We start from the raw sequence: 18,088 nt of genomic DNA on the forward strand, positions 1-18,088 counted from the left end.
TCAGGCTTACAAGAACAGAAGTGAAGGGCACCTCTTCCAGACTAGCCCACCCAAACCTCCAACACATTATTTGTCATGTCCTTTTCCTTCCGCAGCCCGGGTGCATGGCATCTGGAAGTCAGGCATTGAAGTTGGAGGAGAGCTGTTCCACTGATCAGGAACACTTACGTAGTATAGTATTTTATGTGAGCAAGAAATATACTTCTGTTTGAACCATCACATATTTCGAGGACTATTTATAAGAGGTTTTCCAAGGAATCATATTTTTTATTCATTCAATTCTCATTCAATTCCATGTAACTGCAGAGTTCAGCTTTAATTCTGAAAATGTAATTTTAGAATATTTATTTCTAATGGGTAATGAAAGGAGTTGAGACAATATGAGTAACATATCCTTCTCACATCTGCATTGCTCAGTCTTTTAAACTCATTAATTCTGCACAACATGCACTTACTCAAGTAAATCATGTGTTGCCCACTCAAACTTCCTGTTACAGCAGCTGAATTACAGAAGAAACACTGTTTTTGAAGACCATAGTCACTTTTGTTCTACTGACCAAACTCAAGTGATTAAGAAAGGGCTAACTAAAATTTAGCCTACTTACTAACCTTTGAGAAAAACTAAAGTAGCTTCAAAGAAAATGACTAGTGTCTATGCATAGACTGACATAAATTGTTAAAAAGTACAAAAAGAGTGAATATCTGAGTTGTAATTACTATTAGCTATCATATTTCAACTATTATAATCATAGCAGGAAACTAAAACCTTATGAAACAATAAACACCTCAGGAATAATTTAAGAGCAAAAAAAATACTGAATCATTATCTTGAAAAGATAATTGCAATTATACATATACGTGTTGAGAAAAATTAGCAAAACCATTCAATTATTTAGTCTCACACATGCTTTGAAAACCTTTGAAAATTGGTGAAGTAGTCATTTTTCTTTTGCAAAAAAATAATAATAATAGTCCCATGTAATTTAGTTAATTACTAACATTACATATTGAATAAAACATTTCTTTATAATATGATACCCAAATGAAAGATAATCTTTCAAAGCTTGCTCTAAAAGTGGTTTAGAATTATAAAGGCATAATTGTCATAGGTCAATTCTATTAATGATGTCTACTGGGTTTTTAATTGCTTAGGAAAGATGTAAACATCTTGACCTTGTTCAATCGCAACTTACAAAAATCATATATTACATATTACATTAGCATAAATCATATATTACATATTACATTGTAGCATAGAACAACATTAGTTATAAGGTGAAGTTAATTATGATGGGAATTATATAGTTACCAATTCTACTGCAGAAGGAATCAAAACTTATCTTTTTCTCTAGTTGAAATTAATGAATACAGTATTTGAGTACAATAGCAGTAAATGAAAAACACTCTTAAAATTGTATATATATATAATAGATATATGCATAAGTGTTTGTTTATATTTATTCAAGGTAGAATCAAGTAAATAATCCATAAAGCAACACAGAAGTAATGATTTATTTAATCATTTGGATGATAATTAGAAGTGAAACAAATACCTCGATTTTGATTGTGAATGAATCTATTTGTATATAGATATTTATTTTAATATCAATAAATCTACAAATGCATACATCTTCTAAATGATCCCACAAGAGTAACATAACCAACACTTAAAATTCAATTATAAAAAGTCATTGGATTGTTATATACATATTTATGTCTTTGGATTTGCCTCTTGATTAGGAAGACTTTCTCTTCCCAAGATTCTTTTCTACCCTTTTAACCAACTTCACCCTTTTCTAGTTTAATTTTTGTGCTAAGATTTTTAATATTCATAATTTGTTTTTCTGCATGATATGAAATACAGACATAACTCATTATTCTATAACTTTTTCTAATAGTATCAACACAACTTAAAAATAGCACATATTAAAAACTTTATATTTACGATAAAATAAATTTTTATATACTCAATTCCTGTACTCAAAAATCTATTCAATTAGTGAGCATATTAATCCAGTTCTAATAAAATAGTATTTAGTCATTTTTTAGTTTATTTGGTTCATAAGTATTTTCTCATTATTTTACCTAGAAATTTCTCAATTATTCTTTTATATTTTCTTTTTCAGTACAGGATATCCACATTAAATTAAAATATCTTCGTCAGGATTTAATTATCATTACATTTTTATTGTTAGATTAATTTGGTAATAATTACAACACTGGGTCTTTTTGTTCATGTTTGTCCATATATTCAAATCTTATTTTATAATCTCCAGTAAAGAATTAAAGAATTAATAACATAAATATTATGTATTCGTTTCAGTTTTCTTTTTTTTCTTTCTTTCTTTTTTCTTTTTTGAAAAGGACTGAATTTCCATTATATTAGAAGTTAATAATGGTACCTATCTCATGAAGTTTCCCAGAGGATTAAATGTATAGCTGGAAACATTTTTTTTTTAGGCGAGGCAACCGTTGGTTGACCTCACAGATTGCAAGGACCTTGTCAGTTTACAATCCTTTATTTATTTTATTTATTTTTTATTTTGTATGCCTACAGCACCTGGTCTTCCTACGTGGTCTTCCATCCAAGTACTAACCAGGCCTGACCCTGCTGAGATTCCGAGATCATACGGGATTAGGCTTGTTCAGGGTAGCATGGCCGTAGACTGGAAAACATTTTTTAAAATTTCCTGTTATATACCACGTTAAATGTGTAATATCTGCTATTTTTATCATTTGGAATTATTGCTTTTTTTATATTACCTATTATCTGTCCACCTTACCAAATGGTCTTATGTATGCTAATGTATATAATATAGCTAAGGGAAAGCATTATTTGTAGATAGTAACCATCTTGTTCTCTCTTTCTTTTATGTGCTATTTCTCCCCCTCGTTGTGTTGAATAGAACTACCAATTCTGTGTTAAAAAGTAACAGATAGCATCCTTTATTTAGGGGAAAATTAAGAGTAATAATTCTATTGGCATTTGCTATTTTTTGATATTTGGATTTTTAAAAAATATAACCTTAATCAAAATAAAAAAAAAAACCCTATTTTTAGATTACGAAGTTTGTGTAGCTGTTAAATTTCCTAAAATGCTTTTGGAATCATGTTATTCATATAGTTTTTCTCCTTTGACTTGGTAATACATGGAAATATTCTACCAAATTTCCTATCGTTCAGCCAATTTGACAGTCTTATAATAAGGTCTACTAGCTTATGATGCTTGTTTTTAAAAATATATTTCTGGATTTTATATGCTAATATACTTAGGACCTGAGGATCTATATTTATAAAGGACAGAAAAAAGATAAGAATAGAATTTCACCAAATAAAGAAAAAAAAACATGCATTTCTTTGTTTTCTGTGTGTCTATGTACACCATTTATATTTGGTTTAGATTATGATAGATTTAAGAAACTGGGTTGGGAAGTATTTAGTATTTATCTTTTCGAAGTTCTAGGACAGTATTGTGAAACAAAGATATTCTTTCTCCTTGCAGATTAGTTTGAATCACCCCACATCTCTGAATCTGAAACTTTTGGTAGAGAAATTATGCATATACTCTAACACAAACTATACGGAAATGAGATTAGCTGAAAAGGGCTGGTTAACCTGACCTCAGAGAAACAGAACTAAGCAGATGAAAATCTTATTCATGAAAACCTAATATGTAATCAGTTGCTAATTTTTTAATATCCAGAATCTATGAGTACTTTGTCTGTTCACTGTTATGTTTCTAGCACTGAGAATAGTGCCAATACCATAGTAGTCACTCAAATAATTTTTGTTCATTTAATAAATGAATGAAGTAATAATGATTTTGTTTTAGTTGTGAATAGATGTCTCTTTAGGGAGATGTGAGAAAATTCTAGGTAGTATAATAATGTGTTTATCAGAATATTAATATTTAGTACCCTTTACCTGAGGCAGAAAAATAATATTGACACTTCTGTTTCTTAGAAAAGTAGGCGCATAGTTATATTCTTTCTGTTTAGGTTTATAACTTCATTCTATTCCAACACTGGGCTGCTTTCTTATTAGATTTACTTATGGAATCAAAATGGAAGTAGGGAGGAGAGGATATGGTAAAAGAATGCAAGTATCTTGTTCACAACCATTCATATATTGTTTTCAATATCACGCATGTTATGAAGTTAAGTCTTTCCTTCCTATCAGTATATGCACTATACTTCCTAGAAACATCAATCAGAAGTTTCCTAAAAAGATAATAGAATTTCTCCAAATAAAGGAAAAAAAAAATCAATTCCATAGTGTAATAAATCAGCTGGTAAACTTCATTAAAAAATCACTTTGTTACTTTTGATTTAGTTGCATGTATTAAAGAGAGGACAGAACTTATTCAAAAATTTAAAAAATAATCTGTAATAAAAGAAATAATCTAAGTTGTTTTAGCTGTTATCTTGTTGATTCTACAAATTGTCGTACTCTGCCTTTTTTTCTTTACAGAGTATATTCCTTTTTTTGGAATAAAAACATCTCCCTAATCAATCACTTTTCATTTCTCTTTCTATGGGTCCTGCACATGTCTCAAGCTTAACTTACTTTTTAAAGAGCTTTCTCTCCACTGCTCTGTTTTTCTCAGCTCTTAGAGTCCTATTTTAGCAATGACCATATTTATTATAATTCTAACTGTTTCCATTTTTCTCTTAGACTGTAAATTCTATCAGGGAAGAAGATTCACTCTTAAATTGTTGACTTCATAACCCCAACATGGCTTTAATAAAGAGTGACAATTAATCAATGCTTGTTAAATAAATGCATTTTTAAAAAGCATGTTATTCCTGTGATCAGCTCAGCCTAGAAATAAAACTTTCTCAACTGTGCCTCAAAATTTACACAAAAGTTGAATTCTTGTTATACTCTTTCTCAACTCTCAAATTTATACATATACAAATGAGGGGAGAAAAGGAAAGACAGTAATGTGAGGACTTAGAGTAGTAGGGAAAAATGACAAGAAGAAGTATGAAAGAGTCATTATACTGCATATTAAACTTACCTCTTTATTTCATAGCAGAAGTGAATTATGTCAGAATACCCGCTCCAAATTTTATTTCTTTTTAAAATTTCTTTTCCCTAATTATAATTATAAAGAACTAACCATAAGGAAACATAACAGTTTTCTAATTTTGGTTCTTTAAGTAACATGAAGCTGATTGCTTTATTTTTTTTTCCAGAAATTGTACTGTTGTCTATAGGAATAAAATTAAAAGAAAAAAAGAGAGTTTTCATATTAAGAAAGACATTGGAAAGATGAAACTCTGCAGTGCCCATATTTTTGCTTGAGAGCCTCATATGACTCAACAAAACAAACTGGATACTCATGTGCATTGCTGTCAACCCTAAACTAATACATTCAGGTAGCTACCCTCTTCCTTTTCTCGTTTCTTTTCATGACTGAATTAACATATTCCCTCATCTTTCACAGGAGAAAAACAAGATACAGGCTCATGTACTTATAAAAAAAAAAACCTGATCTAAATTTACAGGAATGTTTACTCATCCTCTAAAAATTTTCTTAATGAAGCGTGATAGTTTTTCTAAGTTCTAGGAGAAGGTAGATTCTGGGTACACTAGATAGATGATTGAGAGCTAAGCTTTGGTTAAATTCTTAACTATTGTCTAAATAAGCTTTTATGTTTAAATAGTAGCTCCAATGTTTTTTTTTTTTTTTCCTAATGGCATATGTTCAAAACTACTCTAGGAAAAACATTTTTAAAGTTATTATTGGATGATAGGAATATGGGGCGGAGTTAGCCTTAGAGAAGTAAGAGCAGCCTTACTTTTTAAAAATGATTAAAAAAAAAAGAAAACACATGCTTGGCTCAAGTCAGTGTCACTCTAGAACATAGAACTGACCAAGAAGAAGCAAAAAAGCAAGATGAATGATGTGAAGCTTGCTGTCTTGGGTGGCGAAGGAACAGGCAAATCTGGTGAGTGGTGGTGATTTCTATGGTGAAGAGTGCAAAAAGAGTGAGAAATACATGTATACATATAAAACTTGATTTAACTATATATATTATTTTTCATTAGTAGTTTTCATTTTATTAACAAGTAATGCAATTAATTGTATTTGTAGAATTTATAGACAGCTCGAGGAAGATAACTGTTTGAAGTATTAATTTGTATCTTTTTCTATTGATGTTTAAAACTCATAGGAATAACAGGAGATCTCACCATCACTAACCCACCTACATCTCACTCCAACACATCTGTCCCCACACCCACAAGTGGCCAAACAATGGCCTTAAAACGATTCTTCTGCCCTGAGACTAAGGGTGGAGAGAGATGTCCAGAGACATGTGAATTGTTTTTTAAATGCCACATTACCAAGTTAAACAAACAAACCAACCTTTGGAGAGTCATGGCTTTGTAGATGCCTGGGAACTGAGGATTAGGTGCCCTGCCTTTGTAGCCATGTTTTCATTTTGTTTTGTTTTTGGTCACATTATAATGGAGATGAGGATGCCACCATAAAAACCACCTGAGCTTAGTGAAGCATAACTAGCCAGACCTAGGAGCTGCAGTAAGATAAACTGACACTAGAGGTCCTTTCTCTATTTCTTGGATTCTGAAGTCCCTATACCCTGAAGTAACTGCAACTGCTTGATACTGTCCTTGTCACTATTAGTATGTAATGCTTTGGAAAAATATTTAATTTGATAAAGAAGATAAAGAGGTGTTATCGATCTTGCATCTCAAATTGAATGAGAAATCTGTTTCCGTTATAAAGGTTAGTTGTCATTGTTTGCATTCATTCATTAATTACATACTGATGTTAGTGGGTAGCATTCTAAGATCACTTTCTTTAAGCCTTCCAACTTTTATGGTTGTAAAGTGGAAATCTTGCTGACTATTATTTAGACCAGAATTCAGTAAAGCTTTAAGGTCTTTCTTAATGTTGGTAATTTTTGAGCTGAAAGATAAAACCTTATATACGTAACTAAATTATCTGTATCCTAAAACAGAAAGGAGCCTAATTCCAGCTTGTTTCTATTGCAGCCCTTATAGTAAGGTTTCTTACCAAGCGATTCATTGGAGAATATGCTTCTAATTTGGGTAAGTTACTAGTTTAAACTTTTTTTCACCTTAAAATTTCAGATCATAATTAAACCATAATTAAGATCAGAAAATAATTTTAATAAATTCTTCCACATTTGCACTTTTAAGCAACTTACTTATTCACAGATTCTGGTTAGAAATGCCAAAATAAGTACTTGAATTTAATGTTCTTTTGTGATAAAATTCATCCAATTTGATGTTAACTGAGATGAATTAGGAAGTCACCTGGTTTCACTCTAAAACTAGAAAACATTAAAACTGGGATCTCCCCCCCCAACAAAAAATATTGTAAAGCATGTGAGTATGCATATTTTTAAGCTATGAAACAATTTTGAAATTAAATCAACATCTGTTGAAAGATAAGGTCAAATTAATTATAAAAGCAAAGTAATTAAAAAATAAAGCTTATTTTTATTGTGAAACTATGTGAAAATAACAGTAAAATTGTCTTGATTAAAGATCATATCATAACTGTATAGCTTGCTTATGTAAGGTTCAAAGAAATTCTAAAACAGATGCCAGGGAACTTTGATATTGTTTTAGAATAATATCACTAACTCTAGTTTAAATTTCTGTTATTTTTATCAGAATTAGTATGACATATGAGAAATACCACTGTGAGGAATTAATAAAAATGGGAAATTTTGCCAGAGAATTAAGTATATTTTTGGCTCAGCAATGAACTAATGTATTAGTACTAATATCTCACTTGAATAAAGGCATGGGGAAAAGTTTTTTTTTTTTTTTAAACAAGGACAGGTTTATAAGAAATAGGAGAAATAGGAGAAGGGAAATAATCCTTTGTTCAATAATATTTTTTAGAGTAAGAGGAAATTATGATTGCAGGTGTCTTTTTTCCATTGTAAATAAACCAAAACCAAAAAAAAAAATTAATATTTATTTATTAGGTAGCATTTTTAGAGTATTTCAGAAAATAACTTTAAAATATTGTACTATATTATTTCCTACATGTTTTTGATACAGTAAGTCAGTTCATATGACATTGTGAACGTTTTAGGGCAAATGCTTGAAAACTAATTACAGAAGGAAAAATATATAGAAAGAGAAGTTCCTATATTGTTTCATTTCTCGAGTCAACAACCTCAGTCAAAAAGGTCAATATAACACATACTCTAGGAGTCATTCATGAGAAAGGGTGCCAGAACTATAAAACAAAACAAAACATAAATAAAACAATACCCAAACAACAACAACAACAACACCCATCACCTTACTCTTTTATAGGATATAGTTACATAAACAAATGAAGCATACACATTTCTGGTTGTTACATCTCTATTAAAAATATAAGACCTAGAAACATTTTGTAAAGACAACCAAATGAGCAAAAGGTCACCATTGCATGAGGATGAACTGGCAAAAATAGTTTCATTTTGTAAATGAAGGATAGAGGGGAAATAATAAAATTCTAACAAGTTAAGATTTGGTGACTCCTCCTGACAATTTCTGAGTTTTGAGAGTGGACATTTAAAAATGTTTAGAAAAAATTTTTTTTGTTCACAGTAGTAAACTTATTAAGTTTAGAAGAAATTGTCTGAAAACATCTTTTAAGGTTTACTAAAACTATTAAAAAATCCATTAAATGTAACCTAGAAATATTTTAAAATTTACCCCTAACCCCTGAAGTTGTCTCCCCAAATTTCTGTTACATCTTTCTGCTCTGAGTTACAGAGTGTTTGCCAGAATGAGTCCTGATTTGTGTCAGTATGACATTTTGAAGAGAAGTAGGTATTTTATTAAAACACTGGAGGAACAGTTACAGAAATAAAGTCCTTCATTCATTCAACAAATATTTTTTGAACACCTACCATGTCCCAGGTACTCTTCTAGGCAGAGAGGTTATAGTAGTAAACAAAAAAGATAAATATTCAAGACCTCATACGATTTACATTCTGGAGGGAAGGGTTAGTCAATTAAAAAACATTAAATATAAATTATATCATATGATGACAAATGGCTATGAAGAAAAAGAAAGCATGGGGGAATGGCACTAATATGGTATGTGGTAAATTAAAATAGGGTAGTTAGGGTAGACCTTGCTGAGAAGGAGATATTTTAAAAGAAATATCAAGGTGGTGAAAACTGAGCCATGAAGATATCTGGGGGATTACATTCCAGACAGAAGAAACAATTACCAAAGTTCTGAAGCAAGAACTTTCTGAAAAATGCGAGGAATAGTATAGAGGATGGAATAGCTTGAGTAGAGAGAATTTGAGAGGCAAAAGCCAGAGAAGTCTATTGAGGTCATAGAGGTAATAGGAGACTAGATAATGAGGGATATTCTCATGCATATTAAAGGTTTTGGTTTATCCAAGTGAGATGAGGAGCCATTGGAGCAATTTGAAAGACAGATACACGATCTGTCTTCAAGGTTCTGTTTGCTGCTGTGTTGAAAATAGACTAGGCACAAGAAAGGGATATGGGGAAGGATAAAGCAGATAGATAAGCTGAGAGGTTTAGTAATAATATAGGCACACAACAATGATGGCTTGGACCAGAGTGTTTGCAATGGAGGTGATGAGAGGCATACAAAATCAAAAGATACTTTTGAGATAGAGTAGAAAGGAATTCTTAATAACATAATTATGAGATGTCAAGTAGTCAAGAATGACATTAAGGTTTTTAACCTCAGAAACTGAAGTTATGGATATGTCATTTAATGAAAAGAAAACTGTGGAAGATGCAGTCTCGGCATGGAGATCAGGGATTCAATTTTAAGCACGTATGGTTGAGAGTGTATCAAGTATCTAAATGGAGATTGCAGTAGTTGTTTGCGTCTGGAGTTCAGGAAAGAAGTCTGGGCTATAGATATAAAGTGGGTGCATCGGAAATAATTGTTGCATAAAGACTTCGACTGGATGAGATTAGCAAGAGAATGAGTATAGATGAAGAGAGCCATAAACTGGATCCCTGCTTGAAGTGTGGGAAGATACCATAGGACAAATAAAAAAGATTAATATGGAAAAACAGAGAATAAAGAGACAAGAGAGGGCATTGCATTGAAAGCCATGTGAAGGAAGCATTTTAAGGAAGCAGGAGTGATCAACTAATGAATGCTACGGACAGGGCAAGTAAGATCAAAACACAGAACTGACCAGTGGGTCTAAAACCATAACTTTAATCAGAACAGTTTGAGTTAAGTAATTGGAGTTAAAACCTGATTAGAATAATTTAAAGAGCATGGGAGGAGAGAAATGGGACACAGGAGGTGTAGATACTTACCAAATGCTAGCTGAGAAATAAGGCAGTAATTGAAAGAGATTGTGGTATCTAAAGAATTTTTTAAGTTAGAAGAAATTCAGATGTTAGTAATAATATATAAAGGTGAAAATTTTATGACACAGAAGAGAGAAGTAGAATTGGTTGAGCCATGTCTTTTACTAGGTCAGAGGAAATGGTAACAAATTCATAGTGAATGGATTGGCCTTAGAAACACAGATAATTAATCCATACAATAGGATGAAAGATAAGTATGTAAGTACAAAGGCATATAGCTGAATAGATATAGTGGAAATATATATTGTTAGAAACATATGTGAGGAAATATAACAAGTATGTTTTTTGAACTCTGGTAATAAATGAAAACCACTGTACTACTCCACTAAATTATGATTGCTTGAATTTGAAAGACTAACATCCAAATATATGTCCTTTATTTAATTCTGTATTATTTCCATACTGACCATGAATACATGCATATTTTGCAGAATCTATCTATAATAAGCATTTGTGTTTGGAAGGGAAGCAACTGAATCTAGAAATATATGACCCTTGTTCTCAAGTAAGTAAAACAAAATACTCTTACTTTTTCAACCATGAATTGAGGAAGATTAGATAGGAGTTTGTATAAAGTTGCCAGTCTTAAAACTGAAGTTTTTTTCTCAATTTTAAGTATTAAAATTTTAATAGATTATTTTTAGTTTTATAAATTATATTATCTAGCTTCTCTGTAAAGTTATGACAAAAATCATAGCAAAAATATCTTTAAAATCACACTATTAGGTTGCATTCATAATATATTTTTATCAAATCACAGTGTAGCTGTCAGAAGTTAATAGTTAATGACATATTCAGTTTATATTTTCATTGTTTAATTTGTAACCACTTACTTATACTTACTTATAAAATATAAGTAAGACAGATTTTAGTACAAACCCTTTATCCATTTAAATACAAAAATGTTAAAATAAGATTATATAAATAACAGCAGTAATGGTCAGCTGTTTAAGATTTCAAAATAACTCCATGGGACAACTCTTTTAGGTATAGAAAATATCCCTTAAATATTTTTAGCTAAACCTTATTAATTAATATGTTTTACTGCTTTAAATCTAATACCAAAAATCAATAGATATTTCATTTACTAATATAGATAAAAATATTATCTCTTGTCAAAACAAATATGTGGATATTAATTCAAAAGGCAATTATTATACCTTATCAAATTTTTATAAAAAAATAGAAATATTTTCTTAGAGAAAAATAAAATGAGATAGATAGATATAACTTTATTATAGCTCCTCTTTACATTTTAAAATTTAATGGTTTTTAATTAAAGAAAAAGGGTGATAAGAAAGAAAAAACAAAGAAGCTACATTTTAGAACATATCAATATTTGGCTTACTGAATTCTCTTACAAGTGAAACAGGTCCTTATTAATTAACTGTTTAAAGTGTAAAATACAGGTGTCAGATTCCAACACTTTTAATGTGCTTGGTTTATTTTCAGTCACAGAAAGCAAAATTTTCCCTCACAAGTGAGCTGCATTGGGCAGATGGGTTTATTGTTGTGTATGACATCAGTGACAGGTCCTCGTTTGCTTTGGCAAAAGCACTGATCTACAGAATTCGGGAGCCACAAACAAGTCATTGTAAAAGGTAAGATATTTTTCATTCCTCTCTCTTTTCTTTTTAGTAAATCATCATATAGCTGTAAGCATCATTAAGAAGAGTTTAATACAGCCTTCCAATTACAAAATTTAACAGCCCTGAACAATTCACTTTCCATTCCACAGGAGTTACACATGTAGTAAAAGGAATAAGATGAGAATACTTTATATCTGGCTGACATAAACAGTTACTTGCCCTGAGTAAATGGCTATTTTACAAGACAGCTTCTATTGTTAACATGACACTCGCAAAATAATGGGCCTTAGTGTACAAGGTAGTTCGCTTTCCAACCTTTCCTTGCATTCTCACGAAAATGTTAGATACTAAATAAATCCAGATTTATTACATTTGGCATCCAATTCCTAGTCATTTGGTTGTTCAATCTATCAAAGCGAAATAGACTAAATAATCAAACCGTTACAAATTCTTAAGTATGAGAATATTTTTTCTCTGTTTCACCTCCTAAAATAAAGAGCTGATCAACAATTCTCCATTGCTAATTATCTTGACACAAGTAACTAAGAAGAAAGACATAACTGTGCCTGAAACCACTCTCATATTAGTAGATATAATTTAAACATATAAATTTCCCATTTTAATTTTTCTTTTTCTTGTTTCATATCCTTTCCCATTTAAAATATTTATTTTTGCTTAAAATGATAATGTAAGAGATTCTGTGTGCTTTTAACCAGATTTTCCTTGAGTCTAAAATAACATTCTAAATTGGAGAGCAAAAAAGCACAATATTATCACTGAAAATTTGCATAGGTGCTTTTTACGTCTATTTTAAATGCCCACTATATAAACCAGCAGATAATAATTGATAAAGGGTATTTCCCTGGAGTGAGTTGATGTAAATTCTTGTTTATAACTGATTGATCATAGGTAAATCTTTTAACCTCTAAGACCTCATTTTTGTGATTATAAAACTGATAGATGGAAAACTGATAGTAGGAAAAAAGGATGTGATTTTTCTAAGGTACCTCTTAGCTCTGACTTCCTATAATATTACTGATTTTTTAAATTTCATTGTTTCAAACATTAAACGCCTTATATTTAAGCTTCATGATTTAGGTAAGGAACAGCTATAACATTCCATTGATATTCCTCCAAATCAAAAGAATCACTCAAGAATACTAAAAAATATGTAAAAATAAAAAAACTATATTTGACATTTTTCTTAATTATTTAGAAATTAATTATAAAACTATAATAAATAGTTTTATTATTATTTTATTTATTATTTATTAATTATAAAACTATATTTGACATTTTTCTTAATTATTTAGTCAGTACATTAAGAAGATTTGACAATCTTCTTAATGTACTGACTAAATAATTTTTAGAGTATTTTCAGATCTCATCTATAGATAGACTAGAAAAACATTGTTTTATTAAAATTACTTCTGATATTTGTGACTTACCCTTCAAAATAATTCAACCACCCCCACTAATTCTTTATAATAGTCTTCTGAACTATATAGAAAAAGATATTATTAATATCATCACAAGTCCAACACATACAGTGCTTTTCCCAACATGGCTCACACTGTTATGTGCATAAAACCAACTTTTAGTGGAATCTGGGGGCAATTCTCTTTTGATAGAGTTAGACTCTGTTTACACATTTCTTACCTACAGTAGATATCTTGGCAGAGTTTCATGCCACTTACAGACTAGTAGTATTACTATTTCTTCAAATAAAACTATTTTAGGATTGTTTTGTTGTAACCAATGAGAACACATTGATATTTGCCAAAGACATTCTTATTGAAGAAATATATTTCTTAAATAAACAGAAAAATTGTACAAGGTCATGAGGTTGTAAAATTTTCTTTAGAGTATGTTATGATGGATAGTAACAAAGAACAAACAGCCATGAGATTAAGTAATATTTTTACTCCAGGCAATTTTATCTAAATTGTTCAATTATAGTAACTGCTTAGAGTTAGTCCTTCTCTTTCAATGGATAAGAAAATAAAAAATAATGTTTAGTAAGCAGCTTTTATTGTTTGGCACTGTGCCAGCTATTTTTATATACATAATTTCATTTAATCTCCATGAGAATTCTGTGTGACCAGGACTATTTTACCCTTTTTTTTTTTTTAACATATAAGGAAATTGAAAGCAGGAAAAGTAACATGTCTTGTTTGTAAAAGAGCCATAATTTGAGAACAGGTTGTATCATTTCAAATGCTATGCATTAAGAGTCTTGTTGCTTCTGTGTCGCTTATTACATTCTATTTAAAATAATTTTTGTATGTCAATGGGAAAGTGTCATACAGACACATACATGATTATTAACACACATACACGCACGATATATTATTCTGTTTTGGTCCATAATTCTTTTTGATACAAACCTACTTAATAAAAAAAGAGTCATTAAAACGATTTTGCCAAATAATTGCATATCTATATTTCAGAGCTGTGGAATCAGCAGTGCTTTTGGTTGGTAACAAACAAGATCTCTGTCATGTGCGAGAGGTTGGCTGGGAAGAAGGGCAAAAACTGGCATTGGATAACCGATGCCAATTCTGTGAACTGTCTGCAGCAGAGCAGTCTCTGGAGGTAGAAATGATGTTTATCAGAATCATCAAGGACATCCTGACAAACTTCAAACTCAAAGAAAAGAGAAGATCCAGTGGATCTAAGTCAATGGTCAAATTAATCAATAATGTATTTGGAAAGAGAAGGAAATCTGTTTAGTAGGAAAGTGATCCTGGGGGATTTATTATATCAGAGTGTTTCAAACATTCATATGATAATTAAATTAACCCTTTTGTTTGCAATTAAAAAAAATAATTCTCTTAGAGACATGAAATGTTTGAACATGAACCACAGCTGTGTTTTCTTTTTTCTTTTCTTTTATTTATTATTATTTATGCTTACAGCACTTGATCTTCCTAGGTGGTCTCCTATCAAAATACTAACCAGACTTAGCTTCCAAGATCAGACATCAGGCTTGTTCAGGGTGGCATAGCCGTAGACCATGGGCCATGGTTCCACTGGGGTGCAAACTTAGGACATTCTGTGTGTAAAGCAGACATGCTAACCACTATACTATGGAACCACGTCCCACAGCTGTGTTTTCAAATATGTAGTTTGCCTTTTTTGTTGTTTGTATCTTATACACTGTTTCACACTTAATTTTTTTCTTTATTAAGTAAAATAGCACTCAGTATAACCTTCTGGTGGATTACTATAAAATTTGCCTTGCCAAAAACTTTGCTTATATAATTTTATAAAACTATAATTTTACAGGCCTCAGCCTACTCTTATTTTCTATACTCCTTTTGATGAAACATATGGTTATATTCATATATTTAATATATTACGGGGCTTAATTTATCTACTTGTGAAAGTTCATGATCTATTTAATAAAAATTCATGAATTTAATTTTTAAAGTGTCTTTATAATAATCCAGTGAGTTACCTGATAGTTTACAAATTTTGCTTATAACTTAGGCCTTTGAGAAGTTAAATTCCTTGCCCATAAGTACACAATTTGTAGTTGGTCTGATGATGAAAAAGTCCGCCTTTCCTTGTATATTTTGTTAACAAGGGCAATTATAACAGAGAAATTAACTTGTACAAATCAGATCCTTTTTGATTCAAAAGATTAGTTTTTTATAATTCATTTATAAATCCACAGATCATGTGGAAAGAAAAAAGTAAAAAAGTGGTTGGGAAATATATACCCTTGAAGGCCTCATTTCTGTGAAAAAATTATTATACTAGATACGAACATTTTGGGCCTTCTCAGATTACTTCGAATTTCCTTCAGAAGTCAACTTTCTGTTTCCCAGACTTTGGTACCACAGCTGCTGCCTTTGCAGAGCTTGCCATCTGCTATATTTCAAGCTGTGGTCCTAGGCCTGACTTTAGCCAAATCGCTGATAAATAAGGTTAGGTCACAGAGAAGTTAAACTAAGAGTACAAGCAATACTACTGCACACTTGATTCATGTGTACTGGTGATAAACTGGAGAATATTGTGGAAGATAGTGAGTAGAGAGTGGGAGAATGCAGTGGGGGAGGGATGACATAGACTATTAGGTTGAGTAGGAGAGAATTCATTATAACATGGTGTTACTCACTGTGAGTCATGATTTAACATTTTAAGAGTGACACCTAGAGCTCATTTCCATAGCCTTGCTGTTCCTTAGAAGTCTAACCTTGATATGCGAGAGTAAAAGTAATAGAAATAACAGAACCTTGTGTAGTGGTAAACAAAATCATTCAGAATGTTTATAAAGATAAGGAGGTTAGAATTGGTATGGTGGGTTGGACCCAAGAATCCTGGCTGTTCTCTAGAATGATGCAGAGGGAACTTCTTACTAAGGAAGTGAGGAATGCACTGGTGAGAGGGCATCTTCAACTTTGAGAAGCTTGATAGTGACTGTGCTGTACAGGTAGAGTTGACTGTAAGGATGCTGCCATTGAACTGTGCTCCTCAATATCAATGCAGATGATAGAATCTTGGAACAGCAGAATTTGGATACCAGCATTTAATTTGTTGCCTATTACTTACTCACTCAGTCCTCAAAAAAATGGTGCCATATCCAAACTGAAGGCTCCATTTCTGATAAGGGCTGGTTGGAAACTTAGAAGTGGCATGTTTAATAGGCTGTCTTAAGGTGAAGTCCATATTGTGGGCTCATGCATTGCTTCCATCCCTGCCACCAAGGCCATTGTTATCATGGGTCCATTATATTACCAGAAAGCTGGTCAAGAAAAGAGGCAGGTTATCTGCAGAGCATGTTATTCTGTCCATCTGGTTGTAAAATGACTGCTCATTGGTAGATGCTGTCTGGTGGGTATTAACATGATACACAAAGATCTGTTATTTTATGTGCTCTCTGCAAGTACATTTGCATGCTTTTTCTCCAGTCTTTGTCACTGTTCTTTCAGTGTTATCTCTCATAGATACCTTTGACCAATGGCAAAACTATGATCACTGCCTAGAAATCTGTACCACATTACACCTTTCTTGTCATACAAGGTAGACAACAAAGTGCACTTCCTGAAGCTCTGGCAAATGGGATAATTCCTTCTGCAAATGAACTTCATGGGTATCTCTGTGTAGGACCGAAGTGAGGCACAGCTCTCTTTTGGCACTAATGCATCAAGCTCAAGTGAGGAAAGCTTCTTGTCAACTAGAAACATTCAGATTAGATAGCTATGTAAATGATAAATAAATATCTATAATGTTATTGTGGTAAATCAATGATATGATTTTGTTGGTTGACTATTGGGATTTTATTAATATTTATAAACTTAATATGGATTATATATTTAGATGTATATATACATATAGATCAGTTTAAGCACTTATATTTTAATATGTTTTTTGTTTTGTTTTACTCTTATTATTTTCCTGGATAATCTTAATTTTAGAGATTTGGTCTTCATTCTTTAAAATTATTTTACCAATTAAAGAAAGATTCTTTTTGGGATAATTTTGCATTAAAAGCAACATATTTATTCATGTTATATATAAGAACTCTACTGTTAAAAATGGTATGAAAATTCTTTCATAGCTTACTTAATCTATGCATTTATATCTGTGGTTAGTCAAAGTTCAAAATTTCTGTTAAAGATACTACTTATAGTTACATATATTTAAAAATTTTATTATACTTTGATTTTTTTAACAAGGTGGCCTGAGATGACACATCTTATTATATGGAGTCTATGGAACATAGTTATAAGAACAGGTGTGCTCATCAGAACAAACAAAACAACGATGAAAAACAAAAACAAAAAAATTAAAAACTCTGTAAGGTGATGGATATTTTAATTAACTTAACTGTGGTAATCATTTCACAATGTATATACATATATTAAAACATTATGTTGTACACTTTAAATATATTACAATTTTGTCAATTATATTTCATTAAAGCTGGAAAAATACTGCTGTTTTACATTAAAAACAGAATTTATGTTTTAAAAGTAGTTTCTGTGAGGCTACTTTAGAAATCGTTGATTTTTCAGAGTGATATTTAAAAGTAGTGGGTTAATTTCCTTTTTTATGATGTGACAGTCATAAAATATGTTCATATATTTTTTGACATTTCTGCTATCAAAGAT

At 30.9% G+C, this 18,088-nt stretch overlaps 1 protein-coding gene and 1 pseudogene across 3 annotated transcripts in view; one reads left to right on the forward strand and one right to left on the reverse strand.

Annotated features, from left to right (window-relative positions):
* Positions 1-17,243, forward strand: part of RERGL (RERG like) — a 32,031-nt gene extending 14,788 nt beyond the window's left edge. Inside the window, exons 2-6 of one of the 3 annotated variants that reach the window (XM_039882577.1) lie at positions 5,199-5,381; positions 7,024-7,080; positions 10,812-10,885; positions 11,833-11,981; positions 14,420-17,243. In XM_039882577.1, coding sequence (XP_039738511.1) covers positions 5,345-5,381; positions 7,024-7,080; positions 10,812-10,885; positions 11,833-11,981; positions 14,420-14,702 — 600 coding nt within the window. In that variant the 5' untranslated portion in view covers positions 5,199-5,344 and the 3' untranslated portion in view covers positions 14,703-17,243. Of the gene's footprint in view, positions 1-4,364; positions 5,382-5,623; positions 5,955-7,023; positions 7,081-10,811; positions 10,886-11,832; positions 11,982-14,419 lie in introns of those variants that run through there. The other 2 variants (XM_039882578.1, XM_039882576.1) reach the window with 2 other exon arrangements.
* Positions 2,549-2,667, reverse strand: LOC120618620 (uncharacterized; annotated as a pseudogene).
* Positions 17,244-18,088: the final 845 nt, after the last annotated feature.

Source organism: Pteropus medius, unplaced genomic scaffold (assembly GCF_902729225.1).
Source record: "Pteropus medius unplaced genomic scaffold, Ma_sr-lr_union100, whole genome shotgun sequence".
Classification (NCBI taxonomy): Eukaryota; Metazoa; Chordata; class Mammalia; order Chiroptera; family Pteropodidae; genus Pteropus; species Pteropus medius.